The sequence below is a fragment of the Macaca thibetana genome, chromosome 8 (genome assembly GCF_024542745.1).
Source record: "Macaca thibetana thibetana isolate TM-01 chromosome 8, ASM2454274v1, whole genome shotgun sequence".
Taxonomy (NCBI): domain Eukaryota; kingdom Metazoa; phylum Chordata; class Mammalia; order Primates; family Cercopithecidae; genus Macaca; species Macaca thibetana.
Window position 1 is genome coordinate 32847073 of NC_065585.1, and position 18207 is coordinate 32865279.

At 35.1% G+C, this 18207-nt stretch overlaps 1 protein-coding gene across 5 annotated transcripts in view; it reads left to right on the plus strand.

Moving 5' to 3' along the window:
* CSMD3 (CUB and Sushi multiple domains 3) overlaps nt 1-18207 on the plus strand; it is a 1234985-nt gene that overhangs the window by 1141367 nt on the left and 75411 nt on the right. For all 5 annotated transcript variants that reach the window (XM_050802135.1, XM_050802136.1, XM_050802137.1 and 2 more), the window contains 5 exons: nt 1564-1752; nt 2129-2275; nt 4907-5095; nt 15930-16115; nt 17213-17407. In XM_050802135.1, the coding sequence (XP_050658092.1) occupies nt 1564-1752; nt 2129-2275; nt 4907-5095; nt 15930-16115; nt 17213-17407 (906 nt within the window). The remainder of the gene's footprint in view (nt 1-1563; nt 1753-2128; nt 2276-4906; nt 5096-15929; nt 16116-17212; nt 17408-18207) is intronic.

Consider the following 18207-nt stretch of genomic DNA (forward strand, 5'->3'; position numbering starts at 1 on the left):
ATATTTTAAACTCTATTATATAGTCAGTTTTCAAAAAGTCATGTATTAGTTCTGGCCAGTTTTCAAGTAGTCTTTTCTTTTCAAGTTATTAACATGTTAACAGAGCAATCATAAGCTTCCATAATCCACTATGTTACTTACTCTTTTCTACCCCTATATTTGTTGGAGACTTTATAACTCAAAATATTTAATTGTCCTTGTACCCTGAACACTATGAATATATAAGTTCTTCATCTATTTATTATTTTCCAGAAACTACATTAGTAGTTTTTGGTCCTAACTCATTCAAATAAACATGGAAAAGCAGGAATTCTTCTTAAAATGTTGCTCTAATTATTTTGAGAAACAATGCTATTTAACTCCAAAATGAAAGTTAAGGTATAGTGGTTGAATTAGGAAATGGCATGGGATGTATTTCTATTAACCAAATCATCAAAAATTATCTAGTTTACCCATTCGTTCAGTTGTCTAAATGTTCTTAGTAAGAACATTCAGCAGATAGTGCAGTCTAAGTTTAAAACTTGTTAGCAATTATGTTCATAAGACATTTTCCTATGGCCATTATGCTATTCTGACAAATAGAAAGTTCTTCCTTATATTGAAGTAAATCCTGTTTGGTGCATATTGGTTTACTTTTGCACAATGGACCATACTAAATAATTCCAATACTCTTTTCACACCACAGAACTTCAAAAAAAAAATTGTAAGAGGTTAAAATGGCATAATTTGAGTAAAAAGGGCTGGATCAACTTAGTCATACTCTTCATTCTAAATCCAAATTTAAGTAGATGTTCATAATTTTGGTCTGATACATAATGCAATTGAGGCCAACAACTAAAATTTGCTATATGTTGCAGGCTGTTAGACCATAATTATGTTGTTTTGTCAATATATAACACATTTTCTGTGTTTTTATAAGTGTTTTTATATATGTGTATATATATGTATATGATGTTAAAGCAGAGGGATTATTATTATATAAAATGAGTTTGTGCTTTGGGCTATATTTATGGCCTGGAGATGGTGTAAAGAGCTGAAAGGCAACTGTGACCCAGAATTTTGTTAAATCGTCGTGGTAAATATATCCCTAATATCAGAAATGACTTTACCTGAAATGAATACTTTGAGAGAGGGCAGTTTCTCTGAGTGAGTAGAAGGTTTAAGAGAGAAGAGAGTCAGTTAAAAAGTAAGGAAAGAAAGACGTAAGGCAAAGAGATAGATAAGACAGGCAGAGGTGGGAGAACATAAGATTAGGAAAGATTGGGAAAAATGTGAAGAAAGATGAGGAATTAAATGGCTTATATTTTATTTATGTATTTATTTATGTCCAGAAAGCGGTACATCTTCCATGTAATAAAAAAATAAATCAATACTATAAATTTTTAGGTCATTCCTCCAGCTTTTGAATCATAAGTTTAATACAGCTTGTCTCTTCTAACAAATAATTCAACGTATCATCCTTATAGCTATTGAACATGAAAGCAGAATACTCAGTATCTAAAATACAGTTTTCACTGAGGCTCTAAAAACCTAGCACTATTTAATGGCATTTTTCTTTGACAGTGCTCTGTCCTGCCAATGAATTACGGCTAGATTCTACTGGAGTCATATTGAGCCCTGGATATCCTGACAGTTACCCAAATCTTCAAATGTGTGCATGGAGCATTTCAGTGGAAAAGGGTTATAATATCACCATATTTGTAGAATTCTTCCAGACAGAAAAAGAATTTGATGTTCTTCAGGTGTATGATGGTAACTAAGGATTATATTTTTTGGATATTCATCAATTAAGTCCAAATGTTCTAATTATACATGTAAACTTTGAGTATAAACAGCTGCTTATGTGAGTTTATCTTACAAATATTTTTAGAAGCATCAACATTAAATTTCCTCCTATACTATGTGAAAATTATAGTTAGCTCCATTATTATTTTACAAATTATACATTGTTTAGCTATAGAATTAAAATGCTTAAAACAAACATTTTATGCTTTCAGTTATTGTTAATGAGGTAGATTGATGGTGAAGCAATTTAACCATATTTAATACTATTCTAAAGATACAAAATACTAAAGATGAATGAGAATATAATTAGTTTTATCTAAATTGTTTTATTATTTTCCCAAAGGACCAAATATTCAAAGTCCAGTGCTTATTTCCCTCAGTGGGGATTATTCATCTGCTTTTAATATAACAAGCAACGGTCATGAAGTATTTCTTCAGTGGTCAGCAGATCATGGCAATAACAAAAAAGGATTTCGGATAAGATATATAGGTATGTAAAACTTTTAACTTCAGGACAGATCTCACTAGCATCTTCAGTATGATTATGATTAAGGAGCAGAGACACTACTCAGTCATGAATTCAAATCACAGCTCCTCCATTGATGGTTATTGGACAATTTACGTAACCTCTCTATTTCCTATTGTAATGATAATAATTCTACATCCCTCATATGATTTTGTAAAATATTAAAAGCATTTAGGATATTTATAACTTATATAAGTCAGTTATAAATTAAACTGCAATTTTTAATACTTAAAAAAAAGGTTTGTTTTCCTTGAACTGACAAAAAATATTAATAGTGTTGCTCAGCTGTGTGTTATCTGAACTATTTAATAACTTCTTTAAATTACAGGTTTAAACAGAGGATAAACAACAGTGGTCAAAATCTTCGTTTTAATTTTTATCCATCTATTTGTGATACTTGTTAAAATATCTTAAATATTGAAAGAGAGGGTAACAAACACATCATTTACAAGCCTTCAGTTTTTAAAAAACAGAAATGTTTTGTCACTACTGCTTTTCCTTGCACAATATTTAGAAAGATGTAGGCTGGAAATTCTTTTTAATACCAAGGTGACATAGATTTTTCTATGTCTTCCTGTTTATAAGGTCTACTCATACTGAACCAATAAGGAATTTCTTGTTGAGTAAATGTACATAAGTAGTCCTCTATTATGTGAAGGTTATGTTCCTTTTGTTAACTGCCCTTCTAAATCATGTCAGAGACCATTCTAAATCATGTCAGAGGCCATGGATATGTGCTCAATAGCAGAATCCCTCGGAATCAGTCAGCTGTCTCTTTCTATACCGTGTTCACACAGTGCCTCCCAAATCATGTGTCATTGGTAATCAGTACAACTGAAAATTGCTTTTATAAATGTTTTATAAACAACTCTGACACTATGATTCTGGGCATAGACAGATAAATTCTGAATTTCAGTTCTAAAAAGTATACTCTTGAATTTTACTCATTTATACAAATTTACAACTACATATAAAATGTATGAATAGAATAATTCTGTTCAATTCCCTTGATTTTAAAACTCTGAGATGATAGTTTGATTTTAATTTATTAATAATTTGTATTTTACATATTAGAATAACTTGTCACTGACAGCCTATTACTACTATGTACATAATTGTATCCTACAATAAGTTTCTATTACATTGAAAATAATTTATTATGCAATCAAAGTAGAAGTGTTTTAAAAAATTGAAATGTGACCAGGCACGGTGGCTCATGCCTGTGATCCCAGTACTTTGGGAGACTGAGGCAGGTGGATTGTCTGAGGTCAGGAGTTCGAGACCAGCCTGGCCAACATAGTGAAACCCCCTCTCTACTAAAAATACAAAAAATTAGCTAGGCGTGGTAGTGGGCACCTGTAATCTCACTTACTAGGGAGGTTGAGGCAGGAGAATCACTTGAATCCAGGAGGTGGGGGTTGCAGTGAGCTGAGATCGCGCCATTGGACTCCAGCTTGGCAACAAGAGCAAAACTTCTCAAAAAAAAAAAAAAAAAGAAAGAAAAGAAAAAGAAAAGAAATATAGGGTATAACCAGTCATCTTGAAGAATTTTCATGATTGAGCTTATGTTTCTGTAATATGAACAATGTAAATATCTTTTTATTAAACTTTTGCCCAAATAGGGCATTTAAAAGTCAGCACATTAAATTCATGATACATAATATAAAACTACCCAAATTAAACAATTATAAGCATTAGATTAACCGTGTTATAGACCAATCCTTGTTCTTATTATTTCTGACAAACTTGGATATAAATATAATGCAAATATCACTTTTAGCCCCCAAGAACAGCTTGACATATTGAATATGTATTTTTGCCTTTAGAAATGACAGGTTATGACATATATATCCTAAGTCCAATTTGTTTCTTACTATTTACCCCCAAAGCCCCATTTTTCTCAGATGAATTCACTAAAGTTTCAAAAGGTAAATGGAACCTGCTATGCTGAATATTCTCAAAAGTACATATATATGAAAAAGCTATTTGACATTATCTGTTGGCATTTCAAACATCAGGAGATGAAAAACTTTTTTATTTTATTGGCAATTTCTATCATAATATGTAAACGCTCTTGACAGATTGGAAACCCTTTAATAGACAGGGAAAGAGGATTATGGAATGTGGGGTATTATTTTAGACATCAACCAAAATGAAATGTATGACCTAACATGATAGAGGTGTCTGGATATAACTTCGAAGTGACATGTAAACGACATGCTCTAAAATATTGCTACCAAGGCTGTGGCATTTAGGTCCCCCAAATGACAGGAAATGCAGTTTCCAAAATTCATTTAGATATTTGTTGGGCTTTTGAACCTCCAGGGTGTTTTGAAAATACATTTCAATTCAGAAGACGTTTTAGGTGACAATATAAATTGGAAGAAAGCTCAGAGTTAATTATGTCTCCCAAAAGTTATGTCAGTAGATTATTTTCAAAAGAGGATAGAGCACAATATGAAGTTCATATGAATTAAAATTTATATAGATGACCACTGACCTACTTTTAAGCACTAGTCACTGTATAGGTATTTATCACTTTGGGTAATAACTTCTGGGTCATTAATTAAACAGCATTTTTTTTCTTTTGAAAAGCTTTCTACTGTAGTACACCAGAATCCCCACCTCATGGATATATTATCAGTCAGACAGGTGGGCAGCTTAACAGTGTGGTCCGTTGGGCCTGTGATCGAGGATTCCGACTTGTTGGAAAAAGCAGTGCTGTGTGCAGAAAGTCTTCCTATGGGTATCATGCATGGGATGCGCCGGTTCCTGCCTGTCAAGGTGAAGTATATTATGCCAAAATGAACAAAAACATTAATATGAGATTAGCACCATTTAACTTTTTTATATGGATCACTAACATTTCTGAGAATAGAAATATTCGGAATCCTATTGTGAACCCTTTCCTAAAAACAAGGCATAACATCGCAGAATGATACATTCCAAGGGAAAGATACATACTGTTCTATAATTCTTCATTATTGTTATTCAACTTATATGCCTTGACTTTTTCCCCGTGTATGCATACTTTATTCATACATCCTCCATTCCAGTTACTTTGTTGTCATACAGTTATTGAAACAGAGAGGGAGACTGAGTTAATGTGAAGTCTACAGAGAAGTAATAGAGAATAAGAATGGGCAAGTACACTGAAGACTGAGTTTCACTCTTAGCATGCAAAATTTGCTCTCACAGCAACAAATTTAAAAGAAAAATGTAACCCACTAGTTATTTTTTTCTTCAGTGGTACAGGTAGCACAACAGAGATATCAGAGATACGTTTTTTATTTTTCTTTGTATTTTGTCAAAAATCGAGGCACTGAGCATTATATCATGCCGCAAAAAGAATAACAAGCTTGTTCATCAAAAAATGGCATGTTTTAGAGTTTTTGATTAAGACTTGTTTTTATGGGAGGCTGAGGCCAGAGAATGACTTCAACCCAGGAGGCAGAGGTTGCAGTGAACTGAGATTGCAACACTGCAATTGCACTCCAGCTTGGGCAACAAGAACGAAACTCGGTCTCAAAAAAAAAGGCTTGTTTTAAATAGTAGTTGAGTCTCTTACCTAAGGGTAACCATAGTCATGAAGACAAGTTCAACATCAGCTGCATAGAAAAGTTAATGTCATTGGACTTTGAAAATTTTAAAATACTTAATTCATTACATTATTTTATCAAGATGAAAATTAATTTTGTATTTTATTTAACTCTACTCATCATGTAAATATACAGATAGCAACTTTGAACTTTCACATGAAAAAATGCAGGATACTCTAGGTTAATAAATAAGAAGTCTTATTAGCTATTTTTTGGTGGGCATTTATAAAAAACAAAAAAAGTAAGATAGGTAATTAAAATTTAAAATCAACCATTAGCAAGTTAAAATTGACTAAGGAATAGGTATTACCAGACACTTGAAATGGCTTCTTTTACCTATTAGAGTGCAATTTGTAATTCATAAAAAGATAGCTTTCAAAGGCATATGTAAACAAATTCAAAATGAAAGAATTATTGTTTCTTGTGTTGATGCAAGGAAACATTAATCACTTACTAGAATTCTGGGAAGCACCATTACCTTAATGGGTTGTCAACACTGAAGGCATTTACTTCATGCGGAATAGATACATTTTAATAACGTATTAAAACGACTGCTTTCCTTCGACTAATGAATAGCAGGAGTATTTATAGTTTCTTAGTATTAACTAATTTCCCAGAATTAGTTTGGGAAAGAATTTTGATCTCAAATTTCATAATAGAATTTAAAAATATAAAATAAGCTTATATCATATATATTTTAAATAACCATTAAAATGCTCCAAATTTTATTTTTTTAATTTTAAACTTTTGTATTTTAGTTACATAATGGTTACTTTTATTTATATTTATATGCACACATAAACATACACACCTCTATGTGGCACATATATAATTCTTAAGAAATATTTTGTGAGAATAATTGACTATCTTGTAAAATAAAAATACCCCATGCTTTCTGAAATTTGAAATTGCTTTGTAGAATTAGTGCTATAATTTCATTGAAATTTACATATGGAGTCATTTTTTCGATGTCCTTAATTTAAAATTATTTTACAATTTGAATAGGAAAGTTGAAATATAGTTTAAAAATGAGATATTTGGTAAAATAAAATGATAAAATATATGTAAATCATGCAGCCATTTCCAAAAATTTATCTTTTCTAATTGTTAAAACAGAAAAAGATTATGAAAAAATACTCATAGGATATGACCTCTATTTGGACATAACTAATTGAAATGAAACGTTTATATGTCATTTGGAAGAGCTATTTGCATAATGCACCTTTTATTTCAAATTTATTTTGCATTTTTCAGTCATTTTTCTTTTTCTTGCCTCTTAGGTCTTCTTATACATCCTTACTTTTGAGCTATAAAGTTACACAATGTGAGCATAAAGGTAGAAAATTAGTCAGCTGTATCTATTTGGGTTTGGTCAGGTGTTTAATTTATTTTTGTTCTCATCAAACAACCATTTATTGATCCCCCCCCGCAAAGATTAAACCATCCCCATGCATACAATTAAGTATTATGTAGTGTGTTGTGGAAACTCACTTTGTATTCTCTGTCTCACTTTTAATTTGTGATTTCCTGAGAGTTGTATAGACAAGTCTCTTTTACAACCACTCAATTATGATGACTTTTCTTCTGAACTGGATTTATTTTCTTTCTTTTCTTCTTTTAAAAAAAATTAGTTGAGAAGTTAAATTATAAGCTATCCACAGGCACATGAATTGTCCCATTATTTTGGAACGTTGTCTCTTTTTAGTTCTAAAATGAAACCATGTTTTACTAAACATATATGTGGAATCTATACTATTTAACTATACCTCTTTTTACTTTGACCTAGATTCAATCTATACTACACCAACAATGAACAGTTAATTTTTAAAAATCAGTAAATACATGATCTTTGGCAGGGAGATTGTGTATAACAACTTGAAATTCCCAAAAGTTCTAAGTGAAAATGTAAACACTGCTTTAACAGACATCAGGGAACCATTTACTTTCCAACACTATTTTAGAGGTTCCGTAATTAGAAAGCAGGGATAATAACATAATTACATGAGATTGCATATACAATTTAAGTCAGCATTACAGCTTTTCTGTTCATAATTTACAGGTTACTAAATTACAAAACATCAGCTATTCAGCAGTAGGGATTCTGCCATTCAGTTTTGACAATTTTGCATAGATTTCACTGAGATTTTTCATTTTATATTTAATTCACATGGGTTAATGAAAATTAAGCAGCAAAATGGTAGATTTTATAAGAGAAGTGGAAACAATTTTTGGTTGAAATGGAAGATGGGTGAACAGTACACAGCATTTATAATATTTAAACTAAACTCATATCTTTCTGTACTTTATTTCTTCTGTTATGTGAGAAAATACAAATCTGTAATTCTTTGTATGAAACCTGTAAGCTAGATATCTTTCATAATACAGAAGCCTTCTTATTTTATAACAATAATGCAATACATATGTCAGATATTACATAACTCCAGTTGGTTCTAGGACGACACTCATATTCAAATACATTAGTCTTTCTGTGGAGATACGTATAAATATGTACTCTGAGTGTGATACATAAAGATACAGATAGGCCAGGTGCAGTGGTTCATGCCTGTAATCCCAGAATTTTGGAAGGTAGAGGGCGCTGGACTGCTTGAGCCTAGGAGTTTGAGACCAGCCTGGCCAACCAAGATGGTCGAATAGGAACAGCTCCAGTCTCCAACTCCCAGCACGAGCGACACAGAAGACTGGTGATTTCTGCATTTTCAACTGAGGTACTGGGTTCATCTCACTGGGGAGTGCCGGACGATCGGTGCTGGTCAGCTGCTGCAGCCCGACCAGCGAGAGCTGAAACAGGGCGAGGCATTGCCTCACCTGGGAAGCGCAAGGGGGAAGGGAATCCCTTTTCCTAGCCAGGGGAACTAAGACACACAACACCTGGAAAATCGGGTAACTCCCACCCCAATACTGCGCTTTAAGCAAACAGGCACACCAGGAGATCATATCCCACACCTGGCCGGGAGGGTCCCACACCCACGGAGCCTCCCTCATTGCTAGCACAGCAGTCTGTGATCTACCGGCAAGGCAGCAGCGAGGCTGGGGGAGGGGCGCCCGCCATTGCTGAGGCTTAAGTAGGTAAACAAAGCTGCTGGGAAGCTCGAACTGGGTGGAGCTCACAGCAGCTCAAGGAAACCTGCCTGTCTCTGTAGACTCCACCTCTGGGGACAGGGCAATAACAAACGCAGCCGAAACCTCTGCAGACGCAAACGACTCTGTCTGACAGTTTTGAAGAGAGCAGTGGATCTCCCAACACGGAGGTTGAGATCTGAGAAGGGACAGACTCCCTGCTCAAGTGGGTCCCTGACCCCTGAGTAGCCTAACTGGGAGACATCCCCCACTAGGGGCAGTCTGACACCCCACACCTCACAGGGTGGAGTACACCCCTGAGAGGAAGCTTCCAAAGCAAGAATCAGACAGGTACACTCGCTGTTCAGAAATATTCTATCTTCTGCAGCCTCTGCTGCTGATACCCAGGCAAACAGGGTCTGGAGTGGACCTAAAGCAATCTCCAACGGACCTACAGCTGAGGGTCCTGACTGTTAGAAGGAAAACTATCAAACAGGAAGGACACCTACACCAAAACCCCATCAGTACATCACCATCATCAAAGACCAGAGGCAGATAAAACCACAAAGATGGGGAAAAAGCAGGGCAGAAAAGCTGGAAATACAAAAAATAAGAGCGCATCTCCCCCGGCAAAGGAGCGCAGCTCATCGCCAGCAACGGATCAAAGCTGGACGGAGAATGACTTTGACGAGATGAGAGAAGAAGGCTTCAGTCCATCAAATTTCTCAGAGCTAAAGGAGGAATTACGTACCCAGCGCAAAGAAACTAAAAATCTTGAAAAAATAGTGGAAGAATTGATGGCTAGAGTAATTAATGCAGAGAAGGTCATAAACGAAATGAAAGAGATGAAAACCATGACACGAGAAATACGTGACAAATGCACAAGCTTCAGTAACCGACTCGATCAACTGGAAGAAAGAGTATCTGCGATTGAGGATCAAATGAATGAAATGAAGCGAGAAGAGAAACCAAAAGAAAAAAGAAGAAAAAGAAATGAACAAAGCCTGCAAGAAGTATGGGATTATGTAAAAAGAGCAAATCTACGTCTGATTGGGGTGCCTGAAAGTGAGGGGGAAAATGGAACCAAGTTGGAAAACACTCTTCAGGATATCATCCAGGAGAACTTCCCCAACCTAGTAGGGCAGGCCAACATTCAAATCCAGGAAATACAGAGAACGCCACAAAGATACTCCTCGAGAAGAGCAACTCCAAGACACATAATTGCCAGATTCACCAAAGTTGAAATGAAGGAAAAAATCTTAAGGGCAGCCAGAGAGAAAGGTCGGGTTACCCACAAAGGGAAGCCCATCAGACTAACAGCAGATCTCTCGGCAGAAACTCTCCAAGCCAGAAGAGAGTGGGGGCCAATATTCAACATTCTTAAAGAAAAGAATTTTAAACCCAGAATTTCATATCCAGCCAAACTAAGTTTCATAAGTGAAGGAGAAATAAAATCCTTTACAGATAAGCAAATGCTTAGAGATTTTGTCACCACTAGGCCTGCCTTACAAGAGACCCTGAAGGAAGCACTAAACATGGAAAGGAACAACCGGTACCAGCCATTGCAAAAACATGCCAAAATGTAAAGACCATCGAGGCTAGGAAGAAACTGCATCAACTAACGAGCAAAATAACCAGTTAATACCATAATGGCAGGATCAAGTTCACACATAACAATCTTAACCTTAAATGTAAATGGACTAAATGCTCCAATTAAAAGACACAGACTGGCAAACTGGATCAAGAGTCAAGACCCATCAGTCTGCTGTATTCAGGAGACCCATCTCACACGCAGAGACATACATAGGCTCAAAATAAAGGGATGGAGGAAGATTTACCAAGCAAATGGAGAACAAAAAAAAGTGGGGGTTGCAATACTAGTCTCTGATAAAACAGACTTTAAACCATCAAAGATCCAAAGAGACAAAGAAGGCCATTACATAATGGTAAAGGGATCAATTCAACAGGAAGAGCTAACTATCCTAAATATATATACACCCAATACAGGAGCACCCAGATTCATAAAGCAAGTCCTTAGAGACTTACAAAGAGTCTTAGACTCCTATACAATAATAATGGGAGACTTCAACACTCCACTGTCAACATTAGACAGATCAACGAGACAGAAAGTTAACAAGGATATCCAGGAATTGAACTCATCTCTGCAGCAAGCAGACCTAATAGACATCTATAGAACTCTCCACCCCAAATCAACAGAATATACATTCTTCTCAGCACCACATCGTACTTACTCCAAAATCGACCACGTAATTGGAAGTAAAGCACTCCTCAGCAAATGTACAAGAACAGAAATTATAACAAACTGTCTCTCAGACCACAGTGCAATCAAACTAGAACTCAGGACTAAGAAACTCAATCAAAACCGCTCAACTACATGGAAACTGAACAACCTGCTCCTGAATGACTACTGGGTACATAACGAAATGAAGGCAGAAATAAAGATGTTCTTTGAAACCAATGAGAACAAAGATACAACATACCAGAATCTCTGGGACACATTTAAAGCAGTGTGTAGAGGGAAATTTATAGCACTAAATGCCCACAAGAGAAAGCTGGAAAGATCTAAAATTGACACTCTAACATCGCAATTAAAAGAACTAGAGAAGCAAGAGCAAACACATTCCAAAGCTAGCAGAAGGCAAGAAATAACTAAGATCAGAGCAGAACTGAAGGAGATAGAGACACAAAAAACTCTCCAAAAAATCAATGAATCCAGGAGTTGGTTTTTTGAAAAGATCAACAAAATTGACAGACCACTAGCAAGACTAATAAAGAAGAAAAGAGAGAAGAATCAAATCGACGCAATTAAAAATGATAAAGGGGATATCACCACCGACCCCACAGAAATACAAACTACCATCAGAGAATACTATAAACACCTCTACGCAAATAAACTGGAAAATCTAGAAGAAATGGATAATTTCCTGGACACTTACACTCTTCCAAGACTAAACCAGGAAGAAGTTGAATCCCTGAATAGACCAATAGCAGGCTCTGAAATTGAGGCAATAATTAATAGCCTACCAACCAAAAAAAGTCCAGGACCAGATGGAGTCACAGCTGAATTCTACCAGAGGTACAAGGAGGAGTTGGTACCATTCCTTCTGAAACTATTCCAATCAATAGAAAAAGAGGGAATCCTCCCTAACTCATTTTATGAGGCCAACATCATCCTGATACCAAAGCCTGGCAGAGACACAACAAATAAAGAGAATTTTAGACCAATATCCCTGATGAACATCGATGCAAAAATCCTCAATAAAATACTGGCAAACCGGATTCAGCAACACATCAAAAAGCTTATCCACCATGATCAAGTGGGCTTCATCCCTGGGATGCAAGGCTGGTTCAACATTCGCAAAGCAATAAACATAATCCAGCATATAAACAGAACCAAAGACAAGAACCACATGATTATCTCAATAGATGCAGAAAAGGCTTTTGACAAAATTCAACAGCGCTTCTTGCTAAAAACGCTCAATAAATTCGATATTGATGGAACGTACCTCAAAATAATAAGAGCTATTTATGACAAACCCACAGCCAATATCATACTGAATGGGCAAAAACTGGAAAAATTCCCTTTGAAAACTGGCACAAGACAGGGATGCCCTCTCTCACCACTCCTATTCAACATAGTGTTGGAAGTTCTGGCTAGGGCAATTAGGCAAGAGAAAGAAATCAAGGGTATTCAGTTAGGAAAAGAAGAAGTCAAATTGTCCCTGTTTGCAGATGACATGATTGTATATTTAGAAAACCCCATTGTCTCAGCCCAAAATCTCCTTAAGCTGATAAGCAACTTCAGCAAAGTCTCAGGATACAAAATTAATGTGCAAAAATCACAAGCATTCTTATACACCAGTAACAGACAAACAGAGAGCCAAATCAGGAATGAACTTCCATTCACAATTGCTTCAAAGAGAATCAAATACCTAGGAATCCAACTTACAAGGGATGTAAAGGACCTCTTCAAGGAGAACTACAAACCACTGCTCAGTGAAATAAAAGAGGACACAAACAAATGGAAGAACATACCATGCTCATGGATAGGAAGAATCAATATCGTGAAAATGGCCATACTGCCCAAGGTAATTTACAGATTCAATGCCATCCCCATCAAGCTACCAATGAGTTTCTTCACAGAATTGGAAAAAACTGCTTTAAAGTTCATATGGAACCAAAAAAGAGCCCGCATCTCCAAGACAATCCTAAGTCAAAAGAACAAAGCTGGAGGCATCACGCTACCTGACTTCAAACTATACTACAAGGCTACAGTAACCAAAACAGCATGGTACTGGTACCAAAACAGAGATATAGACCAATGGAACAGAACAGAGTCCTCAGAAATAATACCACACATCTACAGCCATCTGATCTTTGACAAACCTGAGAGAAACAAGAAATGGGGAAAGGATTCCCTATTTAATAAATGGTGCTGGGAAAATTGGCTAGCCATAAGTAGAAAGCTGAAACTGGATCCTTTCCTTACTCCTTATACGAAAATTAATTCAAGATGGATTAGAGACTTAAATGTCAGACCTAATACCATAAAAATCCTAGAGGAAAACCTAGGTAGTACCATTCAGGACATAGGCATGGGCAAAGACTTCATGTCTAAAACACCAAAAGCAACGGCAGCAAAAGCCAAAATTGACAAATGGGATCTCATTAAACTAAAGAGCTTCTGCACAGCAAAAGAAACTACCATCAGAGTGAACAGGCAACCTACAGAATGGGAGAACATTTTTGCAATCTACTCGTCTGACAAAGGGCTAATATCCAGAACCTACAAAGAACTCAAACACATTTACAAGAAAAAAACAAACAACCCCATCAAAAAGTGGGCAAAGGATATGAACAGACATTTTTCAAAAGAAGACATTCATACAGCCAACAGACACATGAAAAAATGCTCATCATCACTGGCCATCAGAGAAATGCAAATCAAAACCACAATGAGATACCATCTCACACCAGTTAGAATGGCGATCATTAAAAAGTCAGGAAACAACAGGTGCTGGAGAGGATGTGGAGAAATAGGAACACTTTTACACTGTTGGTGGGATTGTAAACTAGTTCAACCATTATGGAAAACAGTATGGCGATTCCTCAAGGATCTAGAACTAGATGTACCATATGACCCAGCCATCCCATTACTGGGTATATACCCAAAGGATTATAAATTATGCTGCTATAAAGACACATGCACACGTATGTTTATTGCAGCACTATTCACAATAGCAAAGACTTGGAATCAACCCAAATGTCCATCAGTGACAGATTGGATTAAGAAAATGTGGCACATATACACCATGGAATACTATGCAGCCATCAAAAAGGATGAGTTTGTGTCCTTTGTAGGGCATGGATGCAGCTGGAAACCATCATTCTTAGCAAACTATCACAAGAACAGAAAACCAAACAGCGCATGTTCTCACTCATAGGTGGGAACTGAACAATGAGATCACTTGGACTCAGGAAGCGGAACATCACACACCGGGGCCTATCATGGGGAGGGGGAGGGGAGGGATTGCATTGGGAGTTATACCTGATGTAAATGACGAGTTGATGGGTACAGCACACCAACATGGCACAAGTATACATATGTAACAAACCTGCACGTTATGCACATGTACCCTACAACTTAAAGTATAATAATAATAAATAAATTAAAAAAAAAAAAAAAGTACAAATATTAGCTGGACCTGGTGGTGTGTGCCTGTGATCCTAGATACTCAGGAGGTTGAAGGTAGGAGGACTGCTTGAGCCCAGGAGGCAGAGGCTGCAGTGAGCCAAGATCCCGCCACCGACTCCAGCCTGGGAAAAAGAGTAGGGCCATGTCTCAAACAAACAATTGGCCAGGTATGGTGGCACACACATGTAGTCTCAGCTACTAGGGTGCTGAGGTATGAGTATTGCACTCCAGCCAGGTGACAGATTGAGACCCCTGTCTCCAAAAAAAAAAAAAAAAGAAGAAAAAGAAAGAAAGAAAATCTGACTTTAATTGAGGTATTGCTACCAAATATATACTTTGAAAGATATGTATATATTATTTGAAAGATTATGTGGTTTTTCTTTTTGTAAATGCCAATTGTGTACTTATAGGACAAAAATGGTTAAAAAAATCAATTTTAGGGGATTTTTCTGTAGTCTTTTAAAGTTATAAGGTATAAAATATCTTATGTACAACAAACTAAATGAATATAAAATTTTACATTATTATTACATCATAGTAAAACTAATTTTCACCTAAATCAAATGTATTGTAGATAAAAATCAAGACATCTAAGACACATCAGTGAAATTCAGGAAGATCCTAACTAGGTTTTTAAGACAGTAAGTCCTGGCCTTGTATTTATTAAACATATCCAATATACACGATACTTTGTGGATGGTGCCCCAGCTCATACATTTTGGCTGTTCCTAAGACAGAAATAGACAGCTTTCAGGTAAAATAAATCTATTTGTTTTATTCCTGGCCAAAATGATGATGCATATTGGTTGCCACTCTCTTTAAAATATTTAATATTTATCTGTCAAATTGAATTAATCAAACTTCCTATATGATGGTCCAGTCATGGGCTTGCATTAGAGATACTCTTTACCTAACTTGCGTTCTCATATAATCCATACGAATGCTGATAACCATACACATGATAACCAGAAACTAAGTAAGAAACCAAGAAATAAAGCATTAACAATGTATGGATTCATCAATTTGTAAGCATTACTAAATAGGAGTTTGGAATAACTTATTCAAAATTTATGGTTCAGAGAGTATTTCTTTGAGATATTCTGAGATTGTTTCAGAGGTATAAAAAAAAATCCCCATTAGTTTTGCATGTTTTACAGTTCAGACTTACCTAATAAATTAAACATTTTTCTGTTTATATGATTTTGCATGTGTGTATTTATTCTAGCAATTTCCTGTGGGATTCCTAAAGCTCCAACAAATGGAGGAATACTAACAACAGACTACTTGGTAGGAACGCGAGTTACTTATTTTTGTAATGATGGATATCGATTGTCATCCAAGGAACTTACCACAGCTGTATGCCAATCAGATGGAACATGGAGCAATCATAACAAGACCCCTCGCTGTGTTGGTATGTGTGTCAAGGGAATTTCATCACTTGTTCTTCGTTTGGTATTTTATATGATCTGAAATTTTATGTATTGTAGAATTGTAAAAACCAATCCCTAAACTGAAATGTGATGTCTAAGACAGAAATAAAAGTTAAGTAAGCTATCTTGTACCATGAGGTACTAGAAGACAGTACAAGGACTTTTCAATCATTTTTGGAAACCTCAGAATACTTATGTCAAAAAAGGCACTTTTATTTTATACAATAAAGTTTTATTTTGTAAAAAGTCATCCTTTAGTCAACATGTGTTTTCAGTACATGATCCCTTGAGAAAAATTTTTAAAGATTGTGTTAATAAAATGATACTTTGACATATTCCACTCTGATTTTTATAAGGTTAAATAATGTTGCAGAAATTATCCATAACTTTAAACTTTTGTTGATATTCTTCCGGTTACTTACACTTAGAAGAGTTCCTATTGCTGTCGCTATTACTTCACTAGGTAAATAAGTTTACATAATGATAAGACATTAATTCTGGTAAAGATTTGGTAGCAAAAAAATAGAAAATGTTGATTTAAATAAATTATTGAATTTTCTCTATATTTCAATTATTTTTTTCCCATTTAGTACTAACATTTCCACTTAGCTGTGATTTCGTTTAAATTGAAGATTGTTCAATTGTTTGCACTCTCAGAATAGGTATCTAATAAGGCTTCTACTTACCTTGAAAAAGTTTTGAATTAACTAAAGTTGATATCATGACTCTTGCATAAAAAGGCCATTCTCATCAAAAAAATTTCCTCAAAATATAGTCTTTTCTAAAGTTATAAAGAAATAAGGGAGTAGAGGTAAGCCAACAATTGGGATTCTAAGTAGGGAGAATAATAAGTACAAGACTGAATTGTGAAACCATTGAGTGTGTTCAAGAACTTCCAGCAATACCATATAGCTAGGGGAATGGAAAATATCAACATGCAAAAGAAATAAAGAACAAATGCTAGAGGACTTTGTATAATGCAATAGTAAGCGAATTAAGGCAGTGGAGATGTAAAGAATGGCATAGATGTTAAGATATAGTGATTTGTTAGCACTTATACCCTTTGGTTTTTGTATAGTTGTTACATGTCCAAGCATCAATTCCTTTACCTTGGAACATGGAAGATGGCGAATTGTGAATGGCTCCCATTATGAATACAAAACGAAGGTAGTTTTCAGCTGTGACCCTGGTTATCATGGACTAGGTCCTGCTTCCATCGAATGTCTTCCTAATGGTACTTGGAGTTGGAGAAATGAAAGACCATATTGCCAAAGTAAGTATACACTTTGCTAAACTTATTTCATAAGCTATGTTTGGTTATCAAATTGTTTGAATCAGTTCCTTTTACAAACACACTAGATCAATAATTAGATGACGTTACTAATATGGCCATTTATTCTCATTACATTTTTAAATTTTCTAGCTATGTTTCTATGTATTAGTAAACGCTTTTCTAGCAAATAGAAAAGCATAGGCTTTCGATTAAGAAATCTAGTGTTTGTAGATCTATTACCTACTTTAACAATGAAGTGCTGTTTACTTACTACTTGACAGACACTGCTTTTAGTCCTTTACATGTTTTATCCTCATTTGGTTTAAAAAAAAAAAAAAAAAAAAAAACCCCTTTGCCCCAGATGTAATCATTCTATTAAAGTCATGGAGCTTATAAATGATAGAGAAATGATATTTGACCAAGTAGTCTGACTAAAACCCTTGACTTTTTATCATGTTATATCATGTTTATTTTCTCTGATTCCAAATTCTAAAACTAGAAAATCTTAAAACTAGAAAATTATGACACTTGTTGTGTAGAGTTACTGCAAACATTTAATGGTATGACACAATTGAAATACCAGCTATAACCACATCCTCAGTAAATACTATTGAATCAAATTGAGCAGTTAAGGCATTTTATTTCCATACATTTTAATAATATAAATGGCCAATATCTAATATACATAAGCTAACAGAACATAGGATATTCAGGTGAAATACCTTGAACTCCCTTTCTTACTTTTATTTATTGTCTATTTTGATTCAAGAAATATGCTAGGTGAAAATTCAGCCTTTTAA